Genomic DNA, 26,487 nt, shown 5'->3' with positions numbered 1-26,487 from the left:
GAGGCCACCAAATGCCCACAAGTGGGAAAGGAGGCAGCTCTGTCATGGAGGAAAGAAACTGAGGTTTGGAATCAGAACCCTTGGGTTCAGGTAGTTCTTGCCATTTGCCAGCTGTGTACCGCTTGGAAGCCCAGCATTTGTAAAATGGGAATAAATACTTGGAAGCTTGGTTGTGAGAATCAAATGAGAGAGTTTACGAAGGTGCTCTCTGAATTTTAAGTCAAACGCTGGTGATGAAGTACACGTGTAAGGAAGAACATGTAACGTGATGGGAAAATGTATTCGTGGTCAGAGATACATGTCGCGGCTGCAGTTGCAGGAGAGCCCCCTGCAGGTTACCACGGAGGGACGAAGGCAAGGCAGCCCATGCTGGCTTCATAGCTTTTGCTCTTACAGCTTGAGGAGGAGGAAGAGAGAAAGAAGGACAGGGGGTCTCGAACTTTAGTTTGCAGGAGACTCAGCTGTGAACTCTTTAAAAATGCAGATTGCAGGGCCCTACTTCCCAGCAATCCTGGGGAGGGGGGCGGGTGTGTCTGGGGAGGGACCCAGGACTTCTGAGTCACCTGCTAGTGTGGGGTGGCTTCCAGGAGGAGGCTGGGAGAGGAGGCGAGAGGCGTCAGGGAGCTTGGGGCTGGGCCCACAGGGAATTGGTTTGGGAGCCCTTGAGGATTGCGCAGAACGCAATCTCCCATTTCTTTCTCCGTTCCTTCCGCCCTCCTTACTGCTGCTGACTGCTGTGGGCCAGGCAGGAGGATGGGGGCAGGGGGTGTCTGCTCCCCACATTCCGAGGACACTGGACTTGCCCGGGTGGGGCGATCTGGAGGGAGGGGAAGAACAGTAGATGAGACTGGCTTTGGGAATTGTGGCTAGAAGGAGCGAGTGTCAGAGGGAGCATGGGAACCTCACTCAGGGGAGCCCCTGGCTCGCTCCCTGTCCTCTACCCCAGTTCCCTGGCTGTGCTGGGCTTTGAGGCCAAGAACTGGAGGCTTGGGCAGCCGGCTGCATGTAGACAGGGGTCTAATTTGCACTAAGTCAAAGGGAACTCCATTTTTGCGAAAATAAAAGCAAAACCAAAAACTGTTACCTGCAGATGAGTGTGTTTGTGCATCTATCCATTAAAGTATATTCAACTTTGGCTTATTATGTGGACATGATTTAGGATCATTTCCTTTCCCCCCTTAACTATATCAAATTGTACACATTAATTCAGCAGGCATTTGAGTTGGGCTATGTCCTTGCCTCCTGCTAAGTACTAGAGTAAAGTTGAGTAAAACATTGTTTCTACCCTCGGGGAGTTACTTTCTGTTTTGTTTAAACAAGATTCTAATAATAGAATAATTTTCAGTGAAGTGGCTGGCTCAAATCCTGTAGGACAGAAAATTGATACAATGAAACATATAATCTAGTACAAAATTTCCTTAATCAGAAAGTGGAAGGAGTGTCCAATTTAGTTGCAGAGTGTTGATAATTTATATGCTTCCAGCTAAACTTAAGAATCATTCAAAATTCTCAGCCATTGGATTGGAATCTTTTGAATTAGATTACAAAGCAAGCCTTTCCTTGAATACTTTTTTCTTACGGAATAGGTTTGGATTTTTTGAAAGTTTTTTTATGTTCTTATTTTTAAAAAAACATGCTGTATTTACCTCAGTATCTTAGAATGACAAAAAAAATAGCATATGTGTTAAATGGAAAAAAGGGATTATCAATTTTGTGGCACTCCCAAAAGACTATAGACAGGGCTGACATCACTGGAATAAATTTAGAGAAAATCATATATAATCTTTTCTGTAGGCGAGAGGCAAGAAAAGCTCTTTGGGGGTGCCTTTAGAAGTTTTGTCATTTTATGTCTTTATGCTTAAGTTATATGCTCACAAGGCAGTATCTGCTTCACTGGGGCTTTCATTTTCAAATGACATATATGTATAATTTATTTCAATTTTGAATAAAGCATAGCTCTACATTTTTATATAAAATTAATAGTTTCTATAAAACATATTATCAACAGATGAATTGCCACTTTTTTCCCCTTTTATATTTAAAATACTAAAAAAGGGAAGAGGAGTGATCCTTTAGGGTAAGGAGGCCTCATCCTTGGTCTCACCCTCTCCATCCTCCGCAGGAGACCTTGCGGTGCATGGCTCTCAGGCCAGAAGTCCTGCCTCCAACCTCCTTTTCTCTGTTTACCCACTTTGTTTCCTTGAGCAAGTTACTAAAGTTCTCTGGGCCTCAATTTCTCATCTGTAGCCTGGGGAAGTATTTGTACCCACCACATAGGATAGTTGTAAGAATTTATTAAGTTAGCTCAAGTAAACCACTTAAAAAGTACCTGGCATGTAATAAAAATTCAAATGTTAGTGGCTTTTATTATTACTAAATTGAAACAAATAAAGGAATCCAAAACATTGAGCAGATTAGGAATTAACTCCGGAGACTATGAAAGAGTGCCATCCAAATGCCAAGAACTCCCAAGAATTGTCTACACTCGTACTGCAAGGATTGAATTAAAGGAATCAAAGGAAGGCACCAAAGGCCGCTTTGTACCTTCTGTCCTTCTCCTGAGAAATTGTGGTATTCTGAGGAAGCAGAGAGATGATGACCTTGGGAAATCCTATTTATCCCTCCAGAATTGTGAAGGTCAAAGTCTCATTTAAAGGCATAATGTGAAAGGCATTGCTGTTAAAATCAGCCGAAGCCAGGATGCCCTCTTTTATCAGAATTATTTAGCGGTATTCTAGAAGTTTATTATTATTGTCAAAAGAAGAAACTAAGAGTAAAATTATAAAAGAGGAACAAAATTATCATTTTTAAATAATATTATTTAATGTGAGAATCGAAGATGGTAAACCAAAAAACTATTAAGAATTAATAGTTTAATAAATGAGCCAAAAATAAATATATTACAAAATAAATATGCTTCAAAAGTAAATACCTTAACAATATCCAGTAAAATATAATGAAAAAAGACTTCATGGGTATTAGCAGGAAAAAAATCTTAAACTCCCAAGAAAGACTTTATAAGAAATATGAATTAACTATGAATTATGTATTTACTAGTAGGATTTTTCTCAAGGGCAATTGAAAACTAAGTTGAATAATTGAACATGGTCCATATACCATGTTTATGAACATGAATATACAGGTTTATATTGTCAACATGTACATTCTTCCCAAGTTAATTTAGAAATGAAATCCCAATTATAATCTCAAAGGTATTACCAAAGTATAAATTGTGACAAGTCTTCAGTATGATAAAGGTAGCATTTACATTCAGTGAGAGAAGAATGATTTGTCAGAACATGATAGTTAGATCACTGAGAAAATAAAACCCAAATTTTATTATGGTAGATGAAGTCTTTAAAGGCAGAAACCAAAAAGGAAGTGGGTGGTAGATTTGTCAATAGGAAAAAAATAAAATTTCAGATCAAAGTACCATATACAAACAAACGTCAAATGACAAACCTAGTTAAATATTTGCAATTTCAATGATCTAGAAAGTAACTCTCTGTCTTTTATAACCATTAATATCTCCTAGACAAAATGTATTTTTTAAGTTTTTAAAATATAAATACTTCTTTAAGAATAAGGCAACAAGATCTGAGCTGGCAGGTTTTTATTTCTAAGAGTATTTTCATAGTTCATTTCCTTAGATAGTGATTATTTAATCAAGCCTGTGATAAGATGAATCTTGTGATATAGGAAAACTGAATGGCATTTTCTGGATTCATCTTAATATGTTCTTTGTACTTGGACAGAAAGCAAAGTATTGATTCTCATGAGACTGATTTTATTACTAACTTGTTTGCTCTCTCTTACCTTTTCTTTCTTTCCCCCTCCATCTCTTCCTTCTTTCTTTACTTGTTTCATATTAAATTTGTTTAAAAAATAGTCAAATTTGTTATGAAAATTCAGATATTGAAGCACTATATAAAATGTGGCAGTTCCTCTTTTTATTCATCCCCAGTCCTGTTCCCTGAGGTTACCATGTTTCTTTATTCTAAGTTCCCTCCCACCGTTGGTTCTATTCCTCTGGCACTTCTGTTTATGGAAGTTTCCATCTGAGAGTACCTTGTGTATTTTTTGGCAAATAATTGTCCTTCATATATTTTGTTGAATGAGTGAGTGAATGAAAATTGTAAGTATATGCCTAATTCCTTTATAGTCGAGTCTATTGGTATTTTAAGCATACCTGGGGCTTCTTTCAGAGAGTCAGTATTCTTTCCCTAATCCCTAAGAGTCCAACATTTACACATCCCAAACTTCACGGTGCTGGTGCTTATCTTTGGAATGCTTTTCTGTAAGGTGGAAGCGTTTCTGTATGCTGACATAGTAATTTAAATTTGTTTTTTCTTCCAGCCGCCTTCGCAGCAGTGTTGCACTGGTAAGACTGTTTTTCTCCTATGGTGTATTTTATGAGGATGTTTATAACTTACCAAAGCTATTTCCCATATATATAAGGGAATAATTTCAGTATGTTAAGGATGAATGTATATTATCACATGTGACACAGTAATCTGCAAAAGTAGTTTAATTGCTAAATCAGGGTCAGAATAATATAATTTTTTAATAAAAAAAGAGATCTATTATTAAAGAGGTTATATTTGAGACTCTCCTTTTCTTAACATTAATATAGTGTTTGTGTTGAGAGGAAGATTAATTTTTTTTAATCTTCTGGGTAGAGAGAAATATGAATTTCATTAATCAGACATTTCTGAAATGGTAATCCAGTGACATTTATAGTTTAATCTATAATTTTATTGTACTTGACTTAAAATATCATTATTCTGGTTCATTCTGATTTTATAGGTTTGTGTGTGTGTGTGTGTGTGTGTGTGTGTGTGTGTGTGTATGAGGAAGATTGACCCTGAGCTAACATCCACTGCCAATCTTTCTCTTTTTGATTGAGGAAGATTGTCCCTGAGCTAACATCTATGCCAGTCCTCCTTCATTTTGTATGTAGGATGCTGCCACAGCATGGCTTGATTGAGCGATGTGTAGGTCCGTGTCTGGGATCCAAACCAGCGAACCCTGGGCCCCCACTGTGGAGTACATGAACTTAACCACTATGCCACCGGGCTGGCCCCCATTCTGATTTAAAAAACTAATTTGAATGTGTTTTCTTACTGAACAAAATTTTAGTAGAAATGTAAGACATGCTGAGTGGAAAAACAAATATGGATGCCATTGTATGAGTTTTATTATAAAATTATCTGCAAATTTGTAGATAATTTTACTTTTTCTTTGAGAGTTTCTTTTAAAAATAATGCTTTGTCTAAGTTTCAGCGCTGCTGCTTTGTTGTCTTTTGCTTTTGCAGGAGCCATATTACACACCTCTTTGAAAATGATCGTCATTTTTCTCACCTCTCGACGTTGGAAAGGGAGATGGCTTTTCGCACTGAAATGGTTAGTTTTCATGTGGTATTTTATTGTAGTATTTTAGTAATCTATAAATTTTAAGCTTTCTGTCACAGAAATTTTCATAGATATTCCAAAGGAGAAAGAGTAGACAACTCTCTACCCATCCACCAGCTTCAACAACTGACCACACAGCCGTTTTTCTTTCATCTACACATCTGCACACCCATCTTTTAAAGGAAACCTGAGACATCATCTCATTTCATCTCTGAATACTTTCATATGTATCTTGATCAAAAGAAAGGATTTTTTTTTTTTAACGCAGTACCATTGTCACGCTTGAAAACAATGAACAGCAGTTGCTTGATATTGTCAAATATCCATCAGAGTTTAAATAGACCTGATTGCCTTTTTTTTTTCAGTTTGTGTGTTGGTATGTTTGAATCAGGATCCAAACAATGTCTATACATTGCATTTAGTTAATGTGTCTCTTAAGTCTTTTAATCTATAAATTTCTCTTCTCATTTTTGTTCTTTTTCTTGTTATTTATTTGTTGAAGAATCAGGTCATTTGTCCTCTAGAATTACCTACAGTCATTCATGTTGTTTATTATGTTCCATTGTCTCAAGTTTCCTGAAAATTGATAGATCAGCGTCTTCGTAGCTGAAGGTTTGATTTTTTCTGGGAGGGATAGTTGGTAAGTGGTGCTGTGCACTTACTGTACTATATCAACAGGCACAACGTCTGTGGTGGTCTCACTTTCTGTGATGTTAAGATTGATCAATGGCTTTAGCTGTTGTCATGCTGATCCCTCCATTATGGCCTAGCCATCTGCTTAGGTCAGCTATTTCTTTAGAACTGCCAAATGGTGATTATCTATCTATTCTATTATTTTTTTCCCCTGCATTTATTAACCATAATTCCTCCATAAAGAAGAAATTTCCCACAATACCTGTTTTGTTTCTCTGAGGTACACTTCATATAGGAAAGACAGGAAAATGCTTGATTCTTTCTTTTTACTTGCCACTTTTCAGAAAAATGGGTTGGTTCCTAGCATCTTTCAGCTAGTGGTGACCAATGGAGTCCCTTCTTTTGGAGTATCATTATGATCTGATGGACTTTAACATGTTTTGTAAACTTACCTATCTTTAGCTAGTGAGAGCCCTTTTAGTTGGCTCTGTGCCGCCTTGACATGACCTCACTAGTGTTCTGTAGCTTCCTAACCTTCTGGTACTGCAAGATATTTCCTCTCCAGAGCTGGAATCATCCAGTTTTCCAAGGAGCTCCCATTCCTTTCAGTGGCAAATGGTATTTAGAGACCATAATTTTGGTGTGAGAGATGCTCATTGCTACTGTTTTATACTAGATTGGCCATCATGTCTAGGCTTTTTTAGTAAATAGAATTAGGAAACAATTTTAAGAGAAAATAAATCATTAATTTATATTTTTAAATTGAAATTTAGGATTAGATGGTTTTACTTATTTGATATTAAATTTATCTTTTCTGTTAGCCTGAGAGTCTTGGTTTCAAATTACTTATATTTGAGGCGTAAAAGTACCAAAGGTATTATTAGGAAAATGGAAAAATGATTACTGGAAACAATAGAAAGCTTTCTTTCAGTTCTTTTTGACTTGAGGATATATTCCTCTAGGGTGTACAGTAAAATTACTGTATGTTAAAGTTATATGAAATCCTCTCCCAACTTGATAAATAGTTAATTCCTTTCTTTTACTTTTCTTTTGATATTTAGGGATGTAAAAATTTCTATTTTAGGGGCCGGCCCTGTGGCCAAGTGGTTAAGTTCAAGTGCTCCACTTCAGCAGCCCAGGGTTTCCCTGTTTTGGATCCTGGGTGCAGACATGGCACCACTCATCATGCCATTCTGAGGCAGCGTCCCACATAGCACAACCAGAGGCACTCACAACCAGAATATACAACTATATACTGGGAGGGCTTTGGGGAGAAGAAGAAGAAAAGAAAATTTTTGTTTTATAATTAAATAAGATATTTACATGATTCCAAAATCAAACCTACAAAACAGGGTAGGTTATAGTAGTTTCCTGGGGCTGCCATAACAAAGTACAATAAACTAGGTGGTTTAAAAGAGCAGACATTTAGTCTCTCAGTGTGGAGGCCAGAAGTCTGAAATCAAGGCATGGGCATGGCCACCTTCTCTCTGAAGGCTTTAGGGGAGAATGCTCCCTTGCCTCTTCCTAGCTTCTCCTGGTTTCCTGTAATCCTTGGTGTTCCTTGGCTTGTGTTGGAGATGCAGTCACTTCAGTGTCTGCCTTCATCTTCATGTGGCATTTTCCCCTATGTCTCTGTGTCTAAATTTCCATCTTATTATAAGATTACCAGGGGGCCGCCTCCGTGGCCGAGTGGTTAAGTTTGCGTGCTCTGCTGCAGTGGCCCACGGTTCGGATCCTGGGTGCAGACATGGCACTGCTCGTCAGGCCACGTTGAGGCGGCGTCCCACATCCCACTACTAGAAGGACCTGCAACTAAGATATACAACTATGTACGGGGGGGTTTGGGGAGATAAAGCAGGAAAAAAAAAAAAGATTACCACTTATATTGGATTTAGAGTCCACCTGTGATCTCTTTTTAATTTGATTATATCTGCAAGGAACCTATTGCAGATGAGGTGACATTCACAGGTTCTAGTAGACCTGAACTTTTCGGGGATATTATTCAACCAAGTACAATAGGAAATATTTTTAAAATATTGAATATTAGAGTTGACAGCTAATGGTACTGGCTACCAGGACAGTTCTAGGCAGACTTGTATGGAGGATGGAGTTTGTTTCCTGTGTTCATCTGTCTTGCCCTATACTGCCACTTATACTCCCTCATAAGGCTTCTAGTACTTGCTTGTTTCTTTAGCCTATGTATTATTCCAACCTTGATATCCTTCCTAATTAGTATGTCAAGCTAAAAAATTATTTATTTCCCTCAAAATGAGAGTACTACCACTCTCCCTCTCCTCCGTCCCCACAGCCCAGTCCTCCAGGGTTCTTACCTTATGCTGAATTGAAGGGAAGGAACATAATCTGCAAAATTAGTTGACATCTGAATGTAATTTATATGTAATGCATCAATATATAGCCTTCTTAATATATTTGCATTGTTACATATAAATCTGGAGGAAAAATGGCTGATAGTATGATTTTGAGGATTCAAAAAGCAGTTAGTAGGGAACATTTTTGGCTCGAGAAGATTTCTTGGTTTAGGGTAAGCTAAAGTTCCATAATAAACCACTTGCTCACCCTGTTCCTAAGATAGCCCTTTCTAATACTTAAATTAGTTTGGGTTATAAGGTTTTCTTAAATGAAGTATGCTATCTGAGTTGTATTACTTTTTAAATGTTGAAACTGTTTTTGAAGCTATTTTGAGCTCAACTGTTTAAATTAAGACAAGGTTATACTAAAATATGTAGGTTTTTTGCACTCTAAGCATTTATCGGTGATCAAAAACCAGTGAAATTAATTGTAGATATTACTTGCTTGATTGCTTTGTTTTTCAAAAGCAGTGTATTTGTTATTTTTTTAAGCTAATACGAGGCATAGTAATAGTAATTATGTACTTTTTATTATAACTTTAACATATGCTTATTTCAGGGACTATATTATTCCTACTTCAAGACTATTGTGGAGGCACCCTCATTTTTGAATGGAGTGTGGATGATTATGAATGATAAGCTGACTGAATACCCTCTTGTTATTAATACATTAAAAAGGTTCAATCTTTACCCCGAGGTAAGTTGTTACATTTTTCAATTGTGATTTTTTAAAACTTTTTAAAAATTTTATTTGTATTAAATGCTGATTCTAAATCTAAGGTGTAATTTAATATATTAAATTTTGTCTCATTTTCTTAAAGAAACTGCATATCCTTTTTTTGTTTTTTAAAATTTTCATTTTTTTTTTTTTGAGGAAGATTAGCCCTAAGCTAACATCCATTGCCAATCCTCCTCTTTTTGCTGAGGAAGATTGGCCTTGAGCTAACATCTATGCCCGTCTTCCTCTATTTTATATGTGGGACAGACGCCAGCCACAGTGTGGCTTGATAGGTGGTGGGTAGGTCCGTGCCTGGGATCTGAACCAGTGAACCGCGGGCCGCTGAAGTGAAGTGCGCAAACTTAACTACTATGCCACTGGGCTGGCTCCAATGCGTATCTTTTCTTGGAAAGAAATATGGAAAAAGGATCATTATTAATTTTGGGGGGCTTTAACTGATTTTATGGGAACTATTATTATGATTGCATGGTTTAGATAATGTGAAAACTAGATTTGCTGTGTTTACAGGGATTAAAGCAAGTGGGCACCATTACTTTTATATGTCATTTGTCAAATGATGTCTTTTCCCTCTGTGTCTTTATTTAATTGAATGCCCTTTCTCTGGGTAGGCGTAGGGGAACGGTGGGCTTACCCAGGAGGAGAGGGAGGAAGGCAGTGATGTCAGTAACTTGTTTTGGCTTCTCCTTTACCATCCCTGCCTTCAGTTAACACATCCCTAAGCATTCTCCAGGGCCAGGCCGCGATGTGACTTCCTCAGTGATATCCTCCTTGACTTGGTATGAGGTTCTTCAGTTAAGCACACTTTCCCTGTGTTACCCCTTCTTAGCATGCTGATGTTGCTAGGTAGCATGTCACCTGAGGCCAGGGCGGTGGCTGCCTTGGTCTCCGTGGGGATCTCAAGCCTGACTCAGTACCAGCTCTTAGCAGGGCTCCCGTTCATTTCTTGTTGAGTGAAAGGAGGAGTGCAACAGATCAGTGAGTTAGACTGATTGATTAATAAGGAAATAAAGATAGAGGACAGAGAGACGAATAAGTAGCTGCCAAGGTTCAGTGTTTTCTTACTAACATACTGCTTATTGAGTACTTTCTATAACCACGTACGCATTTACTTTTACAGAAATGGGATCACATGACACATATTTGTTTTATAAATGCCTTTTGTCTTTTAAGAATGTTTACAACACTCTTCCTATGTCATCTTTTCTTCCACAGCATCATTTTTATGGCTATATATACAATCTACCATTGTTTATTTAGTCCATCTTCTATGAAAATTTTGGCTGTTTTCAACTTTTTAAATATTCTAAAGCTGCAATAAGCATTCTTGAAGCTAAATCTTCTCACACATCCTTATGTTTTTTGAACTATAAATTTGTTGATGTGGAACTGTTTAGTTTAACAGAGTATATGCTTTAATGACTTTGGTACATGTTGCCAAAATGCTTTCTAGATAGGTTATGCTAATTGAAATTCCCACTAGCAATGTGTTTTGTTCATTGCTGTATGTATGTCTATATATACATTTAATTCAATGCTCTATATTGAAAATGCATTTTCACTTTTAAAAATAATTGCTCATTCATGCCCTTTGTCTATATTTCTATTAAAGTTTGGTAAGAGCTTGTTTATTATATGTATGATGTTAATACTATGCTATATGGATAAAACATTTTCTCCAGCTTTTTGTTTGCCTTTTAGCTTTGTGTATGATGTATATGTATTTTTTTCTGTACAGAAATATTATATCTATCAATTTTTTAAATTCATGGTTTTTCATTTATTCATATATATAACAATTTTCATTCTTTTGTCATTATAGTTATATTTTAGATATTTAAATTTTTTTTTATTGTGAATATATATATATATTTTTAATTTTTATTTTTTTCGGATGTACATCATATTTCAAATTCTGGATACATTACATCATGTTCACCACCCGAACACTAATTATAGTGCATCCCCTCACATGTGACCATAATCACCCCTTTTGCCCTCCCCCTTCCCCCCTTCCCCAGTGGTAACCACCAGTCCAATCTCCAATGCTATGTGTTTTTTTTTTTTGTCGTTTTTATCTTCTACTTGTGAGTGAGATCATATGGTATTTGACTTTCTCCCTCTGACTTATTTCACTCAGCATAATACCCTCAAGGTGCATCCATGTTGTCACAAATGGCTGGATTTCGTCATTTCTTATGGCTGAGTAGTAGTCCATCGTGTATAAATACCACATCTTCTTTATCCATTTGTCCCTTGATGGGCACCTAGGTTGCTTCCAAGTCTTGGCTATTGTGTATAATGCCGCAATGAACATAGGGGTGCAAGTATCTTTATGCCTTTGTGTTTTCAAGTTCTTTGGATAAATACCCAGCAGTGGAATAGCTGGATCATATGGTAGATCTATCCTTAATTTTCTGAGGATACCCCAAACTGCTTTCCATAGTGGCTGTACCAGTTTGCACTGCCACCAGCAGTGAACAAGGGTTCCCTTCTCTCCACACCCTCTCCAACATTTGTTTCCTGTCTTGTTAATTATAGCCATTCTGACCGGAGTGAGGTGATACCTCATTGTAGTTTTGATTTGCATTTCCCTGATAGCTAATGATGTTGAGCATCTTTTCATATGCCTGTTGGCCATCTGTATTTCTTCTTTGGAGAAATCTCTGTTCAGATCTTTGGCCCATTTTCTAATTGGATTGTTGGTTTTTTTGTTGTTGAGCTGTATGAGTTCTTTGTATGTTTTGGATATTAGCTCCTTATCTGATATGTGGTTTGCAAATATCTTCTCCCAATTGTTAGGTTGTTTTCTCGTTTTGTTGATGGTTTCCTTTGCTGTGTAGAAGCTTTTTAGTTTGATGTAGTCCTGTTTGTTCGTTTTTTCTTTTGTTTCCCTTGCCCGGTCAGACGTGGGACTTGAAAATATGCTGCTCAGACCAATGTCATAGAGCATACTGCCTATGTTTTCTTCTAGAAGTCTCATGGTTTCGGGTCTTACATTCAAGTCTTTGATCCATTTTGAGTTGATTTATGTGCATGGTGTAAGGGAATGGTCTACTTTCATTCTTTTGCATGCGGCTGTCCAGTTTTGCCAACACCATTTATTGAAGAGACTCTCCTTTCTCCATCGTATGCTCTTGGCTCCCTTGTCGAATATTAGCTGTCCATAAACGTGTGGATTTACTTCTGGGCTCTCAATTTTGTTCCATTGATCTGTGTGCCTCTTTTGGTGCCAGTACCATGCTGTTTTGGTTACTATGGCTTTGTCGTATAATTTGAAATTGGGGAGTGTGATACCTCCAGCTTTGTTCTTTTTTCTCAGGAATCCTTTGGCTATTCAGGGTCTTTTGTCGTTCCATATAAATTTTAGGATTCTTTGTTCTATTTCTGTAAAAAATGTTGTTGGAACTTTGATAGGGATTGCGTTGAATCTATAGATTGCTTTAGGAAGTATGGACATTTTAACAATGTTAATTCTTCCAATCCAAGAGCACGGAATATCTTTCCATTTGTTTGTGTCTTCTTCGATTACTTTCAACAATGTTTTATAGTTTTCAGTGTACAGATCTTTCACCTCTTTGGTTAAGTTTATTCCTAGGTATTTTATTCTTTTTGTTGCAATTGTAAATGGGATTGTATTCTTAATTTCTCTTTCTGCTACTTCGTTGTTAGTGTATAGAAACGCAATGGATTTTTGTACATTGATTTTGTATCCCGCAACTTGACTGTATTCCTTTATTATTTCTAAAAGTTTTTTAGTGGACTCTTTAGGGTTTTCTAGATATAAAATTATGTCATCTGCAAAGAGTGACAGTTTCACTTCTTCTTTTCCAATGTGGATCCCTTTTATTTCTTTTTCTTGCCTGATTGCTCTGGCTAGGACTTCCAGTACTATGTTAAATAAGAGTGGTGACAGTGGGCATGCTTGTCTGGTTCCTGTTCTTAGAGGGATAGCTTTCAGTTTTTCTCCACTGAGAATGATATTTGCTGTGGGTTTGTCATATATGGCCTTTATTATGTTGAGATATTTTCCTTCTATACCCAATTTATTTAGAGTTTTTATCATAAATGGATGCTGTGTCTTGTCAAATGCTTTCTCTGCATCCATTGAGATGATCATGTGATTTTTATTCTTCATTTTGTTAATGTGGTGTATCACGTTGATATATTTGTGGATGTTGAACCATCCCTGCATCCCCGGAATGAAACCCACTTGATCATGACGTATGATCTTTTTAATGTATTGTTGTATTTGATTTGCTAGTATTCTGTTGCTGATTTTTGCATCGATGTTCATCAGTGATATTGGCCTGTAATTTTCTTTTTTTGTGTTGTCCTTGTCTGGTTTTGGTATCAGGATAATGTTTGCTTCGTAGAAGGAGTTAGGAAGCCTCCCCTCCTCTTCAATTTTTTGGAAGAGTTTGACAAGGATAGGTATTAAGTCTTCTCTGAATGTTTGGTAGAATTCACCAGGGGAAGCCATCTGGTCCTGGACTTTTATTTTTTGGGAGGTTTTTAATTGCTGTTTCGATCTCCTTGCTGGTGATCGGTCTATTCAAATTTTCTACATCTTCTTGGTCCAGTTTTGGAAGGCTGTATGTTTTTAAGAATTTATCCGTTTCTTCTAGATTATCCAATTTGTTGGCATATAGCTTTTCATAGTATTCTCTTATTATCTTTTGTATTTCTGAGGTGTCTGTTGTAATCTCTCCTCTTTCATTTCTGATTTTATTTTTTTGAGCCTTCTCTCTTTTTTTCTTGGTGAGTCTAGCTGAGGGTTTGTCAATTTTGTTTATCTTTTTGAAGAACCAGCTCTTGGTTTCATTAATTTTTCCTATTTTTTTTAGTCTCTATTTTGTTTATTTCTGCTCTGATTTTTATTATTTCCTTCCTTCTGCTGATTTTGGGCTTTGTTTGTTGTTCTTTTTCCAATACCTTTAGGTGCACTTTTAGATTGTCTATTTGGGATTTTTCTTCTTTGTTGAGGTAGGCCTGAATTGCTATGAACTTCCCTCGTAGAACCACTTTTGCTGTATCCCACAGATTTTGGCATGTCGTGTTTTCATTTTCATTTGTCTCCAGGAATTTTTTAATTTCTTCTTTGATTTCTTCATTGACCCAATCATTGTTCAGTAGCATTTTGTTCAATCTCCACATTTTTGTGGCTTTTCTGGTTTTCTTTCTGTAGTTGATTTCCAGTTTCATACCTTTGTGGTCAGAAAAGATGCATGGTATTATTTCCATCTTCTTAAATTTATTGAGAATTGTTTTGTGGTCTAATATGTGATCAATCCCGGAGAATGTTCCTTGGGCATTTGAAAAGACTGTGTGTTCTGTGGTTTTTGGATGGAATGTTCTGTATATATCTACTAAGTCCATCTGGTCTAATGTGTCCTTTAAGGCAAGTGTTTCCTTATTGATCTTCTGTTTGGATGATCTATCCATTGGTGTAAGCGGAGTGTTAAAGTCCCCTGCTAGTATTGAGTTACTGTCTATTTCTCCTCTTATGTCTGTTAATAATTGCTTTATATATTTAGGTGCTCCTATGTTGGGTGCGTAGATATTTACAAGTGTTATATTTTCTTGTTGGATTGTTCCCTTTATCATTATGTAGTGCCCGTCTTTGTCTCTTATTACAGTTTTTGATTTAAAGTCTATTTTGTGTGATACAAGTATTGCTACCCCCGCTTTCTTTTCTTTGCCATTTGCGTGGAATAGATATTTAAACTTTTAATTTATCTGGAATTTGTTTTGATGCACAGTGTGGGGCAGGAATCTAACCTTGTGGTTTTTTAGAATGGTCTTCTGTGCAACCTAACACTTGGATGAGTGGTTCATCTTCTCCTTACTGATTTGAAATAGCTTTCTTTATCATATACAAAATTATTATCCATGTACGTTTGCATCTGTTTTTGGACTTTGTGTTTAGTACTGCCGTAGGTTGAGGTCCTGGGAAGCAGGCTGTAAGACAGAGATTTGCATACAGCAAGTGTATAAGGGAGCACCCTTAGGGGAAACACCTGAAGAGGGATGAAGGAAGCAGGGCGGGGCAAGAGGAGGAGCTGGGCTCTGATGCAGTCACAACAAACGCCTCAGCCAGTCCCGTGGGAAGTTCTAGAGCTGGAATGACCCTGCAGTTGTCCTACTTTGAGTCAAGGGCCCCTGGCCTTTGTATTCCTCCCTATTGACTAGTCAGACATTGCATGCAGTTGCCCTTGGGTAGGGGGTATGAACTTTAGTGAATGTCTTCTCTTTAGCAGAAGGTAGTCCCCATAGAGGGTCTTGGCTGAGAGCTGTCTGCCACCAACCCTCCTAGCTGCTGGAGGAGTGAGTGCCTCAGCGCTGAAGGGGGATCTGGGTGGCATTCCACAGCTTCCGCCATGGTTACTTTGATGTGCCTGGCTATTCTTGTGTCAGTATCACCCTATTTATTTTAATTATTTACAGTAACAAATTTTAATATCTGTGAGGACATTCTCTTCAGTTGTCTCCTTGTTATTTTTCTAGATAACCATTCTAGATAGACACTTGGGATTTTGATTAGCAGTATTTTATGTATATGAATTAATTTTAGGGAGATTTTACGTCTTGAAAAATCAGATCTATTCAAAAAAGACATAGTATCTTTCTGTTTGTTCAAATCTCCTTTTATATAGCTTAGTAGACTTTTATAGCTTTTGAAAAACACAAATCTTGCAAGTTTCTTGTTATATTTTGTTCTTACTCATAGGTGAACAGTTGAAGACTGACCAGTGGAGAATCTGTGTAGGGGATTGGGAGGTTCATTTTACTAGATTTAAAAGTTGCCAAATGGATGGTACAGGAAGGGAGAATTTGATAATTATTGAAATGCCTCAAAAATATTCTAGTAATGAAACTGTTGACGATAATAGCTTTTCTTATGATGTCTCTATTTTTTTTAAACAATAGGTAATCTTAGCCAGCTGGTACCGAATTTATACCAAAATAATGGACTTGATTGGTATTCAAACCAAGATATGTTGGACAGTTACCAGAGGGGAAGGACTCAGTCCAATTGAAAGCTGTGAAGGCAAGTTTCTTTCTATGATATTGGTCTTTATCTGTTGCGGCATAATAAACTTACCCCAAACTTGTGGTATAAACAACATTTTATTATGCTTGTGGATTCTCCATGTCAGGAATTTGGACAGGGCATAGCAAGGTTGGGTTTGTTTCCATGATGTCAGAGGCCTCTGCTAGGCTCAAATGGCTGGGAAGACTGGAATTAACTAGAGGCTGCTACACTTACATTCTGGCCCCTGGGCTGGGCTCATCTGGGACTGTCACCTGGGACATCTACATGTGCCCTAACCGTGCAACTTGGGCTTTTGTATAGCATGGTACCTCAGGGTGGTCAGGCTTTTTATATGATACTTCAGTTCCAAGTTGGGCACTGCATGGCCTCTTATGACCTAGCCTCAGAAGTCACATAGTATGGCTTCTGCCATCCTTTGTTGAAGCAGTCACAAGCCCAACCAGGCTCAAAAGCTGGGGCATGATCCCACACCTCTCCAGGAGGAGTGTCTGCAAATTTGCAGCTCTGTTTTAAAACTATGTAGCTACCATCCTGTTCTCATCTGTGTTCCTCAGTAGTGTCATGTGTTTGTATAGGAACCAAGACAACCATTTAATATATCTGGCAACCATTTTCAAAATGAGCACATTTTAATATAAATTGCCAGACACTTAAAGTAATTTATAGTTAGAACATATGTTTTGTTTATTTTTAAAGGATTGGGAGATCCTGCTTGCTTTTATGTTGCTGTAATTTTTATTTTAAATGGACTAATGATGGCATTATTCTTCATATATGGCACATATTTAAGGTAAGACTTCATTGAGAGTATTTTAGTATATGTTTATAATATTATATACTAGAATAATAAAAATAGTGAGATAATCATTAACTTTTCAGTTTTGTAACTGTCAGTTTTAAAATGTCAACTTGTATAAATAAAAGTATTTCTCATTTGAATGATTTCACCTTTGGCAGGGCCAGCCAAACTGAAAATAGTTTTAGAGGCTTAAATAGAGCATGGTGGGGATATTTGATAAATTTTAAGCATTCATAGGCATTTGAGCATAAGCAGTATATATTGTTTACATAAAATATAAAGGAAAGGATCACTTATTATCAGAAGGTGTTAATGGCCCTTACTTTGCTAATGTTATAATAGAAATATATTTTATGCAGATGTTTAATATCTGACCTGATTTACTTCCTAGTTGAGCAACATTCCTAAAACTAAAAGATTGACAAATTTCCTAAGGGTTTTTATGTTTAGTTTTCTTCTTTGTTTTTTTGGACAATTCACCACAATGTATACTTGAACTATTTTACCATGACAATATCTTTAGAATTTCCTTTTTTACTGCTTACTGATCCTTTGTAGTACAAAAATATGAGCATAGTTATATAATTTTCAATTTGAGTTAATGAGTTTGAATCAGCTATTAGACTGTTATCTTCTTTGCTTTGGAAGTGTGGATTTTCAGTTTAGTACCTTAAAGATCTATTGAGTTCCTTGTGCAGTTTTGAGTACGTAGCAGTTACTTGATAAATATTTGTCAAATGAGGAAGGTATTAGAAGATCAATTTAAAGTATATTTGCATATAGATTTAATATACTTTGATGCTAATATTTCTGACTTAGTTCTAGGAAAATTCTTTTTAGTATTTTATTGGGGGAGACAAATGAAAATGCGTGATTAAAAGATGATGTGAAAATTTTGCTTTTGAAACAAGACACAAATAACTTAACCCAAAGTATTTGGTAATCAGAAGAGGGGGCTGACTTGAGGGAAAGCAAGGCCTTGTATCCTGACGAGCCCAGCGCGGAGAAACTTGGGGGCATCTGTTCATTTTGCTAAGTGCTGCCCATCTGTCTTCTAGATAGCTTTATTACATTTGGTAGATTAGATTTTAAGTAGGAGAAATTAAAATATGGGAACATGACATTACTGCTAAATTGCTGATCTGTAGTTCTGCTACTTTTTTCAGTGAAAGAAGAATTTCTAAACATTTATTAAAGTAAACATTCAGCATCCTTTTCCTAATGCTTGTTATAACCATTGTTGCAAAGGCTGAAGATGCACTATCTGCTGCAGAGAACGCGAGTTTCTGGTTTTGGTTGAGGGGTTCTTGGTGGTTTGGGCCCCTGACCTGAGATTCCTCAGTCTTCAGGCTCAGTAGTCCCCAGTCGGCACTTTTCTCTACGCAGAGATGCATCTTCATTTGTTCGGTCAACGTTTAAAGTATAATCAAGTGGTTTCTTTTTGATCCTGCACGATTGGGTTCTGTGAGTATGGCCATGGGTTGAGATGGGAGATGGCGGTACTGTCTGTGAATGGAAGATAGACAGCAAAGGTCAAGTGCCCACGGTTCTGGAGGCAGGAGAAATTTGTTCTGTGTGGAGGGGTTTCTTTAGCCCACCCTTAGAAGATCGGAGCATTCTGGACAGGTGGAGGAGGAAAGAATCCCAGGGAGAGACAGATCCGTTTTACTTGGATGCAGATTATTGAGTGGCATTGTGCAAGATTAAGATTGGAGAGGTGGATTGAGCTGGTTGAAGAAAGACTTTAATGCCAGGCTGGTTTGAAACCTATTCCAAAGCAAGTGAGGGAAATCAGAAATTTGACCAATAGAGGGAAAAGTGTTCAAGACCAGCTATGATCTCTGGAGACCCTTGACTTCCACCTGTCCCCAAGGTCAGCCCGTGACTGCTTCAGCACAGTGTCTGTCAAACTGCAGGGCACGACCTCGCAGGGTTTTAAAATCAATTTAGTGAGTGGACCCAGCAGGTTTTTTTTACATGAGAAAGAAGAGAATACAAATGTAAATAAGAGTGCACTACATTTAATAAGATAGGTATTATTTAGAGAAACTTCTGTTTGTTGTTTGTTGTATATATGTGTATACACATGCTTGTGCTGTTACAGTGTAAATTTTCATTTCTTATTGTAGTTTTAGTGTAAAAAAAAATCTGTAGACTACTGCTTAGGGTAGCATGAGGGAGTGACTTACCTTAGAGTATTTCGGTCTTTCCGAGTAGCTATTTCTGGCTCTTCTCCCAGCTCCCAGGGCTGCAGCCTATTTCACCTCCACCCACTTTACTGCTTTGTGCCCCAGTGGCCCCTTGGGTCTTGCCTGACTCTTTTACCTATCGGTGGTCTGCCCTCTGGAGCTGCGCTTCCATATAGATGCTGCAGTCATGGCACACATTTTCATTTCTCTGGCTCTCCCTTTGGTCTGTTTTCTAGCTTTTTCTTAATTGTGAATAATCTCTTTAGCCTGGTCCAAACACATCCTAAAATCAAGGTTCTTTCCAGCCCCACTCATCCCCAAATAGGGGTCCAGTTCTTGTGCATTATGGAGCCACTCATATTCTAGAAAGCCTTGACTATTGCCCTGTGCCCCAAGGGCAGGTGTGTAATTATCCATCAGTGGTGATCCTGGTTTATATTATGTTAAATGAAGTCTTCTATCACTTCTTTTCTATCAGTTTTTTGTTGTTGTTGCATTTCTAAATGTTCTTGACATGAGTATTTTTAGAGGTCTCAACTCAAATTACTAGTTCGTTCTTGATGTTTTTTTCCTTGATGGTTAGTTAGTCACCCTTCTAATTTTATAAAGTGGGATAAAGCTGCAGACTTCTTAACATGTGGGTTAAGAATAAAGAGGGAGATATCTAAAATTGTGTTTAGAATCTTTTTATAAATTGTGTGATGTATTGCGAAATAGAAGTTGAGATTTGTCTAGTGGATTAGAAATTTATAGACAGATTGAGTATGACATTTTTAATCCAGAAGTATATTTGTTTAAAAATAATACAGACATAAGTTTCTGAAGTCAGGTAAGCCAGTCAATTTCAGCAGAGATGGAAGTAGAATAGAAAGTCGAAAACATAGCCAAAAGGTGAAATGGGGTCAGGCTGCCATCCTCTGACCTGAGGAGATGAAGTAAGATGTTTTCTGCAAACACAGACTGTTCATGATGTATCTCTTTTTCTGGAATTCTCAGTATTTTAGTATTTCTTTAAAACATTTGTTGTTCTTTATTTTTTTAAACACTGTGTTGTTAATTCATAGTTACAGGTGTTTATTTCAGAAGATACCCTGTTTCTCAGCTGCAGACTGACAGTTTCTGGAGGACAGTTTCTTAAGACCCTGAGTGTGAACGTCTCTGTTCTGTAGGGAGGAGGGGACATAAGAGAGTGGTTGGCAGGCACTTAGGAAAATCCCCATTGCTGCTTTTGTATGTATTCCTGGGGAATGAAATTCTCTTATTGATAAATGCGAAAAGCTTTTCTTATTGGACCTCAAGGGCAAATATCGAGCAAGTAATACTAACCCTTCTATTCCTTGTACTTACTTTGATTTTAGTAGTATTCTGGTGTTTGGGGTTCCCTCTAGCTAAGCCATTATTAAGAGTATATTGGATGGTATATATAGCTATTATTTACCCTTAGGGAGTGGTGTGTTGGTAAATGTTCCAGAGAGCCAGCTCTCTCTGGAAAAAACACATACATACGTACATAAAATCTATTATAAATTTTATTGATATAGAAGATGTGTACAAATAATGACAGGGTTTCTAAACAGGATTTTTTTCTTTCTTTTTGGAAATAGTGCACCAGAAATACTCTGACCAGCTCAAATAAAAGAGGGAGTACAATGCTGGGATACAGAGGTCTGTGGAATTAGGGACAGGAAACCAAGTATTTGGGCCTCATGAAAGCTGAAATTGGGACTTTGAAAGCCCTTTTAACCAAGAAGGCCTATTTCTCCATATCACCTCTCTGTCCTTCCCCACCTGCTGCTCCATTTGTTTCCCGTCTCTGTCACCTCTCTGATAGAGGCTGTGTGTGTGTATGTGTGTGTGTATCCGTGTCCCAGAGGTGTGTGTAGTTCCTCAGGTAGCTGGTTTTGGTCATTTTGCCTGGCTTTGGAATTCACAGGAAGTCAAAACAAACCTAGTTTTTTGAGGGTGAATATTTCTATTAGTGGAAAATTAATTTAGGGCAGAATTAGTCCTGAAAGAGGGATGTCCATTGGAAGACATGCTTTTGTTTTAAGGCTCAGTCCTCTGTCGGTGTTATAGAGTGTCCCCCTACTTGCTACCATTTAGTTTTTATTGTTGCTGTCCTTCAGTCCATCTGTCTTGGTTCCTGCCATCTGCCTAGGAATACGTGCATCCTTACCCTCCCCTCTCAAAGAACAAAATTGAAACAAGACTCTTTTTTTTTTTTGAGGAAGATTAGCCCAGAGCTAACTGCTGCCAATCCTCCTCTTTTTGCTGAGGAAGGCTGGTCCTGAGCTAACATCCGTGCCCATCTTCCTCTGCTTTATATGTGGGACACCTGCCACAGCATGGCTTGCCAAGCACTGCCATGTCTGCACCCAGGATCCGAACCAGCAAACCCCAGGCCGACAAAGCAGAACATGTGCGCTTAACCACTGCACCTCTGGGCCGGCCCCGAAACAAGACTCTTTAGTTGGACTGCCCCTTGGGTTCTCCTTCTCACCCCCTAATCTAGTCTTTAAAACTTCTATACCTTCCTCCACTGCGTTCCAATCTCACCAGTGGTGAGGACATGGTCCCATCCACCTGTCCTACCACCTCATTTTACAATGATTGTCTGGTGGCCAAGCCAAGCCATTGTTTTGTTGGTTTGTTTTTAATCTTAGGATGGTAAAATGATGCATAAAATCACCCAGGGTTTTCACAGAGAAGTGCTGTGGCCAACCCAAGAGCCTCTGTCTCTATTTGTTTGTGCTTCGTTTTCTCTTCAGAGTCTCTCCCTGGTTACAGCTGCCACCATCTTTAGAGTTCCTACATCCATCGTTAAAACCATAGCTGAAGGATGGACAAAAATTCCTTTCCCACATTTCCCACATTTCCTGAGACAAGGGAGATACAGCAGAGTCATTAAAGCACTTAGTTCGAGTATGATTTTTAAATCTTGTAATAGAATCTGCCCTTCCCGCTCAATGTCCTATCTCAGGGTACCCAGAGAATACCCCGTTTTGGTTTTTAGGCTCTTCTTCATTTGGTTCATTCTAGATTAAGCATCATCTTCATTTGGTTCATTCTAGATTAAGCAGCTGTTTTGGAGAGAACAGTGGGCAGTGAGTTGGGTTGATGACTCATTGCGGGACAAACTCAGCTCACGCCGTGTCCGTCCGTCTGAACTGCCTGGTCCCTCTCCAGTCAGTGCTGCCTACTTGGACTTTTGTTTGCTGTGCTCCGTGGAATACCATTACTGAACTTTACTGTTGGGGTCTTATAAGACCTGTGAAGTTTATAAGCTATATGAAATTCCTCATTTATGTTTTGTGTATCTTTATGATTTGAGTACATTATCTGCTCTATCACCCATTATCCTTTTTTAAAAAACTTTTTAATGTGTGAAATGTGTCCTGCCTATGGAATTGTATAAAATCTTTATATAACATTTTTAAAGAATAGTAAAGTGAACACCAGTGTACCCATCACAGATTAAGAAGTAAGTCATTATTAGAAGCTTTCATTCACTTAAAATTCCTCCCTTCTCCCAACCCTCAGAGGAAATGACATCCTAACTTTTGGGCTAATATTTTCCTTGCTTTTCTTTATAACTTTACCTCCTATGTATGTATCCTCAAATATGATATATTTTTTAGTTTTGAAAAACTGAGCATCAAGCACAAACCTAGCTGTGTAAGGAAGGGGCAGTATTTCCATTATTAGATGAAAATTTCCAGAAGACGATAGCTGAACAGACCATGTCTTCACATCCCCTGAGGGAACATTCTGGAACTGTTAGTAGCTCAGCTGAGCTAGGAGATGGAGCTGAGCTGCCGGGTATTGGAGTAGCCGATTAAAGCAACAAGCCAAAAGTGAAAGAGTTAAGTCTTTTAATGCTTACTTTGATAGAATAAGCAAGAATCTGAAACTGGAGAAAACCCTGACTCCTCCTGTTCATTTTTCCCCACAGAACGATGCACACCGGTTGAGAGTCAGGTGGATTAGTGCAGACTTGGGGGTCATCTCACTGTTGAGGAAGCCCCCAACAAAAGGCTCCAGCAGTTTTATGGACTCTGAGGTGGGAGGGGGAAGCGTAAGGGAGAGCGCTAGGAGTGGAAAAGTACTGGGTACTGAATCAGAGTGGGGAAATGTGTCTTCAGGGTTTCCTCCTTTTCCTCTCCATATGGAGCCTTCAACAGAGGCACCTGAAGAGGGCTCAGGTAAGAGACCTAGGAATGAAGGCTCTGAAGCTAGCCATGCAAAGATGTGAAGGGAATGACTGGCCTGGGGTCCTGGGTCCTCAGAGTGCACTGGCCGTGCACCACATCTGGTGTGGGGAGGGCGGCTTTCCCCGTGAGGCCTGTTAGGTAAACCTTTGTAATTGTCTGTGGTCCAGTCTGAGAAATCACACATAGGTTTTTAACCAGTAGCGCTACTGCTTAGGATGTCAGTGGGCAAGGTCGTGAGCTACTTCTGGGATAAATGTAGGACTCATTCAGTAGGGGCATCTGGAAGAAATGCAGTGTGGGCCTGGTCCTCAATGTCTAGCAGAAATATCATCAGGCGAGGAGCTATCCCCTGTTTCTCAATTCACCACTGTGTACTCTGGCTCTCAGGAGCATACCAAAGCAGGACAGCTTCTGTGGGTGAAATGGATGCCTTTAGCTGATGCCAACAGTCAGGCAAGTAGGAGCCAAGACAAAATACAGACAAGAATTTGTTCCAGGCTCACCTGGGCATTATCCTCAGGTTCAATAAAACATGAGGATCTTGGGCGTGAGTCCATACTTGGTTCTGGACTCACTGCTTTCTATTGTTTGGTGACTGTTATCTTGGCATTTTCCTTCTCCATCCAATTGGGATTTCCTTCATTGCTCTCCTATATTGGATCTCTTGTGCCTCTATCCTATTTGTTCTTGTTTCTTGGTTTATTTTCTCACTTTGGTACATTCTCTAGTAGTTTTTGAGAGTGGTTAGATGGGAGGTAAATTTTTGAGACCTTACATATTTGAAAATGTGTTTGCCTTCATATTTGATTGATAGTTTGGCTGAGTATTGAACTTTAGATTGAAAATCATTTTCCTTCAGAATTTTGAAGGCATCACACTATTGTTTTGTTTCTGGTGGTGTTATTCAGGCATTCCTAGTTCTTTGGATTGCTGAACCTTTGTGACCTTTTCTCCCCTTTTTCTCTCTAGAAGATTGTAGAATCTTCTCTTTGTCTCCATGATTCTGAAATTTCACAACAATATGTCTTGGTATAGATCTGTTCTCATTTATTATCTTGGACATACGATGGGTCGTTTCAATCTTGCAACTTATGCCCTTCATTTTTGGGAAACTTTTTTGAATTATTTCTTCAATTATTTTGTTCTTTCTGTTTTCTCTTTCAGAACTTCTGTTATTTGGATGTTACATTACCTGGTCCTCTAATTTTTGTGTCTTTTTCCACTTTTATTATCTTTGCTATTCTACATTCTAGAAAATTTTGTCAACTTTATTTTTCCAACCCTTCTACTGAGATTTTCATTTCTGTTATCATGCTTTTAATTTCCAAGAATTTTTATTTGTTCTGTGAATGTTCCATTCAAAAAATAGTATTTTTGTTTCATGGATTCATTATCTCTCTCTTTGAGGATATGAATGATTTTTTTTCTTCACTGAATAACCTTGGCATCCTCTAGTTTGCTTTTTTATATCTTTCGGGTTCAACCTTCCATGTTAGAAGCTTCCCTTAGATGTCTGGCTATCCTAGGGTGTCATGATTAAGACTAGAGAACAGAAGAGCTGTATGGAATCTCTAAATTGTGGGTGGAACCTGTTAACATTGAGTTTTTATATAATTTGAATAAATGACGTGGGAAGAACTTAGAGTGACTGCCAGTTCTTTGTTTTGCCTTCAAATATAAAAGAAAATATGAGGTGACAAAGGTCTTTCAGGGTTGTAATGGGGAGATGAAGTGTTTTATCAGGTTAACTGAAATGGAAGATGATAGAAGAATTTTTAAGAAGTGATTGAGTACGAGGGAGAAGACCTAAATGAGTTAGGAGGCACTGTCTTCTCTGTGAGAATAGAATAAGGTAATGTTTGCAAGGCACTTAGAAGAATGCCTGCCTTCAGAAACTATTTTTTAATTGAATGAAGTGAATAAATAAATTTTTGAAAAAAACCCTTAGGTCATGGTTGCCATATATGAAAGGCACAATAATAGTATATTATTATCTATCACATAAGCTTTATTGACATTTACCAATTTAGGAAATATTTTTCCAAAGGACTCATCTGAAGCTTTCCCTCTGCAGATTCCAGTCTTTACTTAAGACTATTTGTTTACTGAAGAAACACATACATAGCACTTACTATGTGCCCAGCTCTAGTCTTAGCTCTTTATAGTCATAAACTCATTTGATCCTTATGAGTAACCTCTGAGATAGGTTAGCTGTTTTATAGAGGAGGAAACTGAGGCACGAGGACATTAAAAAACTTTCCCAAGGTCACGCGGCTAGTCATTTGCAGAGCTGGCATTTGAACACAGGCTCCAGCGTGTGCTTTCAGCCATCGCGTTCTGCTGTCTTGAGATGAATACTTTTGAAATGTTCTTTCCGATAGTAATTCAATTTTCTGCAGCTTTAGTTAATTTATATTTAAAGACCCTGAGTAATGAATAAAAAGCTGTTTATTCCATTTCCAAAGAGATGGTATTTATATTTCATAAAAAAGTTTCATCTAAAATATTTCAAAGAAAAATGGCACTTTGAAGGATCTAGACTTTGCACTCTCTTTTCTGGAATAGTTAATTTCCTAAAGGTTCTAAATTTGCCAGGATATTGCAGTTTTTGTGCTAATACTTCTGTCGGCATTGTTTATTTTAGTTTGACATGTAGAACTTTACTCTTTCTAGTATTGGCATTTATTAGGATCCTGTTCTGCCCCCTTTTTCGTTCTCATACTTGTGATTTTGTAATCATTCTAATAGCTGCCTCATTCATTATTTTTCTTAGAACCATTTTGTTGATGCTTTACAAATTAGAATGAAAGGAGCATACTGTGTATGACGTTTCTGTTTCCTTGCATGTCTGTCTCAGTGATTGCACGTCTCTCCCCGATTCACCATCCTCCATATAGAATTGTGCCCCATGGTTTTGAATGATCTGGCAGTTTGTAGGGGTTCAGTCTATTTTTTGAAAAGTTTCTCTTCTAATGGTCTCCAAGCCCCAAATCAATAAGATACACTATTTTATTTCTTTTCATGGTAAATAAGAACATCTATTTTAATGTTGTCTGGAAAACTTTTATGATTTTTTTTCCT

At 37.9% G+C, this 26,487-nt stretch overlaps 1 protein-coding gene across 2 annotated transcripts in view; it reads left to right on the top strand.

Moving 5' to 3' along the window:
* Nucleotides 1-26,487, top strand: part of DPY19L1 (dpy-19 like C-mannosyltransferase 1) — a 104,184-nt gene that overhangs the window by 8,767 nt on the left and 68,930 nt on the right. For both annotated transcript variants that reach the window (XM_070511737.1, XM_014838758.3), the window contains exons 2-6: nucleotides 4,357-4,381; nucleotides 5,316-5,403; nucleotides 8,974-9,111; nucleotides 16,081-16,201; nucleotides 16,904-16,997. In XM_070511737.1, coding sequence (XP_070367838.1) covers nucleotides 4,357-4,381; nucleotides 5,316-5,403; nucleotides 8,974-9,111; nucleotides 16,081-16,201; nucleotides 16,904-16,997 — 466 coding nt within the window. The remainder of the gene's footprint in view (nucleotides 1-4,356; nucleotides 4,382-5,315; nucleotides 5,404-8,973; nucleotides 9,112-16,080; nucleotides 16,202-16,903; nucleotides 16,998-26,487) is intronic.

This window comes from Equus asinus, chromosome 1 (assembly GCF_041296235.1).
Source record: "Equus asinus isolate D_3611 breed Donkey chromosome 1, EquAss-T2T_v2, whole genome shotgun sequence".
Taxonomy (NCBI): Eukaryota; Metazoa; Chordata; class Mammalia; order Perissodactyla; family Equidae; genus Equus; species Equus asinus.
This window is presented reverse-complemented; position numbering and strand designations above follow the sequence as displayed.